General features: G+C 51.9%; 1 protein-coding gene across 1 annotated transcript in view; it reads right to left on the minus strand.

Moving 5' to 3' along the window:
• LOC106821118 (calcium-transporting ATPase sarcoplasmic/endoplasmic reticulum type-like) overlaps window positions 1-1,145 on the minus strand; it is a 14,835-nt gene extending 13,690 nt beyond the window's left edge. The window contains exon 1 of the mRNA XM_014825794.1: window positions 1,074-1,145. Within this exon, the coding sequence (XP_014681280.1) occupies window positions 1,074-1,145 (72 nt within the window). The remainder of the gene's footprint in view (window positions 1-1,073) is intronic.
• Window positions 1,146-3,449: the final 2,304 nt, after the last annotated feature.

The following is a 3,449-nucleotide window of genomic DNA, read 5'->3' on the forward strand; positions in this document are numbered from 1 at the left end:
GGAGGACGTCAACGCACGATCAGGGGCGGAGGACGTCAACGCACGATCAGGGGTGGAGGACGTCAACGCACGATCAGGAGAGGACGTCAACGCACGATCAGGGGAGGACGTCAACGCACGATCAGGGGCGGAGGACGTCAACGCACGATCAGGGGAGGACGTCAACGCACGATCAGCCGAGCATGAGACACCATGTTAAATTTGTAAAAAGACCTCCTTCAAAAATAAGCCTACCTACCTACCCAAACTTTTCAGCCTGGGTTGGATGAGAGCAAACAAAGATTTTTTCAATTGTGCCACGATCAGAGACGGAGGAGCAAAACGCAGGAGCGGTGGCTAGAGAGGCAAGGAGACACACGTTGGCAGCACACGGATCAGCGACGGCTCGAAAACGACGATGACGAGGCGGGACGAACAAGAGAGCATGTTAACGGGCAATGACACATGAATGGGGGTGGGATGGAGTGCAGTGTGGACAACGCGCGACCATCGATGGGTGACGATGAACCGAGGGGGCGTGGTCCCACGTGGTCAGTTACAGAATAAAACCACGGGAGCGATGGCGAGAGGGAAACGAACGCACGTTGGCAAGATTCCAGTGAGGGATCGGCGGAAACCTGCAACGATGAGGGAAGAGAAAATGTCGGCTGTCAATACGTAATTAACGCTGGCTAAACAACATGACAATATGATCGAAAGAGAGTGTGCCCTAATCGGCGATGACAAGCGAATGAGGCACAATATAAGGTCTGGTGTGAGCGTGCGATATGCAATTATTCGTGAGTGAGAGTGGATAGTCGCAGGTTACTGCCATTGTTGGTGTTGTCAGCGTTGACTTCACAAGTGGATTCACAATGGTGCGCTTATGTGTGTGAATGCATAAATTAGTGAGTGTGCATGTGCGCATGCGTGCGCATGCGTGTACGCATTTATCACACTGCGTGTGGGTATTAGGTGGGTGTATGTGTTCGAATTAACTGGGTGTATGTGTATGTCCACGCATGCTGAGTGTGATATAGATAAAATGATGGTGTCTCTATCTATCAGGATGCATTGCTCGAGTGCCTCCCTACCTTAGACAGCTGTTCACCGAACTCATCCAGCTTCTGTTGCAGTGGGGTCCTGTCAGTCTCAGTCTCAGCCATCTCTGTCCTAATTTTACCTGTGCCACACACATACAAAACACACGACGATCAGTCGCCCATCCGCACTACTCAATCTTTTACAACTGCCTACATATACCATCCTACCCAACTTGGATGATCCCATTCATCATTCATTGTACAATCACCGCCAATTTAAGCTTCAAAGTAGCCCATGCAGTTCGTGTACCCGTGGCGTATTCATAGATTCATATACTGAATAGGCCCAGACCCTCTCCCCACATTAGCTGTACCCGTGCCCGTGAAACCCTGGTCTCCGTAGCTCCCGTGATTGCGAAACCCTGGTCTTAGCTGTACCCGTGCCCGTGAAACCCTGGTCTCCGTAGCTCTCGTGATTGCGAAACCCTGGTTTTAGCATGTCCCGACGCTTGAGATAACGAGGGTTTGACGTGTGAGCGCGAAACTCATTACGAAATGCAAATGACGCGACTCCCCAGGGAGAACGCGTCCAGCGAATTTCCTTCGAATTTCCGAAATCCTCGAGACAAAAAGAAACGAATAATTACTCGCCATTGATCGGCAATATGTCAATTCCGCTCGACAAATTATACAACACCCCTGATAGCCTTCTCCCACGTACGCACACCTTCACAAATCTACCAGCAAAGGACATCACGTTGTCCCACCCACCCCTCCATCCACCCACCCACCCAGAGAAAGCCTACCACCCCCGCCCACTCACACACCACCAGCAGGCAGCCCTCCCAAATCTACCAGCATACATTAGCTACCACACCCACCCAGAGAAACCCTACCAAACCCGCCCACTCATGGACCACGCCTGCCTACAGATGCCCACCTACACTGAACCCCCGTGTGCTTGTATCAGCGTTACCTTGGAGACAGACATCTGTTACTAAGTGTATCGGCGTTACATTGGAGACAGACATTTGTTACTGAGTGTATCGGCGTTACCTTGGAGACAGACATCTGGTTGGTGGTCAGGGTTCCGGTTTTGTCAGAGCAGATGACAGAGGTGCAGCCGAGCGTCTCTACAGATGGCAACGACCTGACGATGGCGTTCTTCTTCGCCATACGCCTGGTTCCTGCAAGCCAGCGAGAGAGCAATCGATGCACCAGCGAATCAATTAAGCCTAGTGCAGACTTGCAAATTTTGGTTGCTCGTCGCTGCAACCTGCAACCGCATGCGATTGGTCGCACGCTTCACCGTGTGTGCACGTGCAAGCGATTTCGAAACGATTTCGGAGCAATTGGGAGCGACGAGTTGCTGAAAATCAAACCAGTTTGATTTCTTGCAACTCCGTTGCAAGTGACCAGAATCGCTACGAGTTGCAGTTGCACGTTCCCGCAGACATAGCGATTTCACAGCAATTTCGACTGCGATTCTAGAATCGCAGCCGAGTTGCATGAAAAAGTCGGAAGTCTACGCTACGCATTAGGAACCGACACGACGAAGCGACGAATGAACACATCGAGCGACAGCGGCGGAAAATGTAAACGCGAGAGCGGGCGCGCGTCTTGAGATAGCATCGAGTGATGTTTAGTGTCGTGATCCCGCGTCGCCGTGCGTTAACATACTGTCAGGCTGACAGAGAGAGCAAACCAGTGAAAAAAATACACGGGGGCTCGGGGCAATTTAGCCCCCGAAATGCCAAAATGCCAAAAAGAGCCCCCGGAAATTTGCATAGAGTTCAATGCAAACCAAATTTTAGAGTGCTATTTTCATGCACGCGTGCTTGAAAAGTAGCCCCCTGAAAAATAAATTTTAATTTCATTCATAATAAATTTTTTCCCTGGAGCGAACTTACATGAATTAGCGCAGCGCGACGATGCGCGCACGCGGGAAGGATGCATGCGTCCCAGCTGTGCAGTTCTCGACCGTTTACGGAACACGAGAGCTCAAACAACGACTGATCAATCGACGAAGAAATCAATAAATCAATCACTCCTCGGGAGTGCTTTCCGAGCGCAGCGCAGGCGACACCGGTCTATTTCTACGAGACTTCACCCGAGCGCGAAATCTCAAAACGGACGGATCAATATCCATCGACGATCAATTCGATCGGCGAACTCGCGCGAACTTACCGAGAGCAAGGCAGGTGGTGATGACGGCTGGGAGGCCTTCGGGGATGGCGGCGACGGCCAGGGCGACGGCGATCTTGAAGTAATAGATGGCGCCCTTCACCCAGGAGCCGCCGTGCACGGGGTCGTTGAAGTGTCCGATGTTGATGGCCCAGACGGCGACGCAGATCACAGAGATAACCTGCAGGAGAGAATGTCAACGCACGATCAGGGGCGGAGGACGTCAACGCACGATCAGGGGCG

Source organism: Priapulus caudatus, unplaced genomic scaffold (assembly GCF_000485595.1).
Source record: "Priapulus caudatus unplaced genomic scaffold, Priapulus_caudatus-5.0.1 Scaffold59, whole genome shotgun sequence".
Taxonomy (NCBI): Eukaryota; Metazoa; Priapulida; class Priapulimorpha; order Priapulimorphida; family Priapulidae; genus Priapulus; species Priapulus caudatus.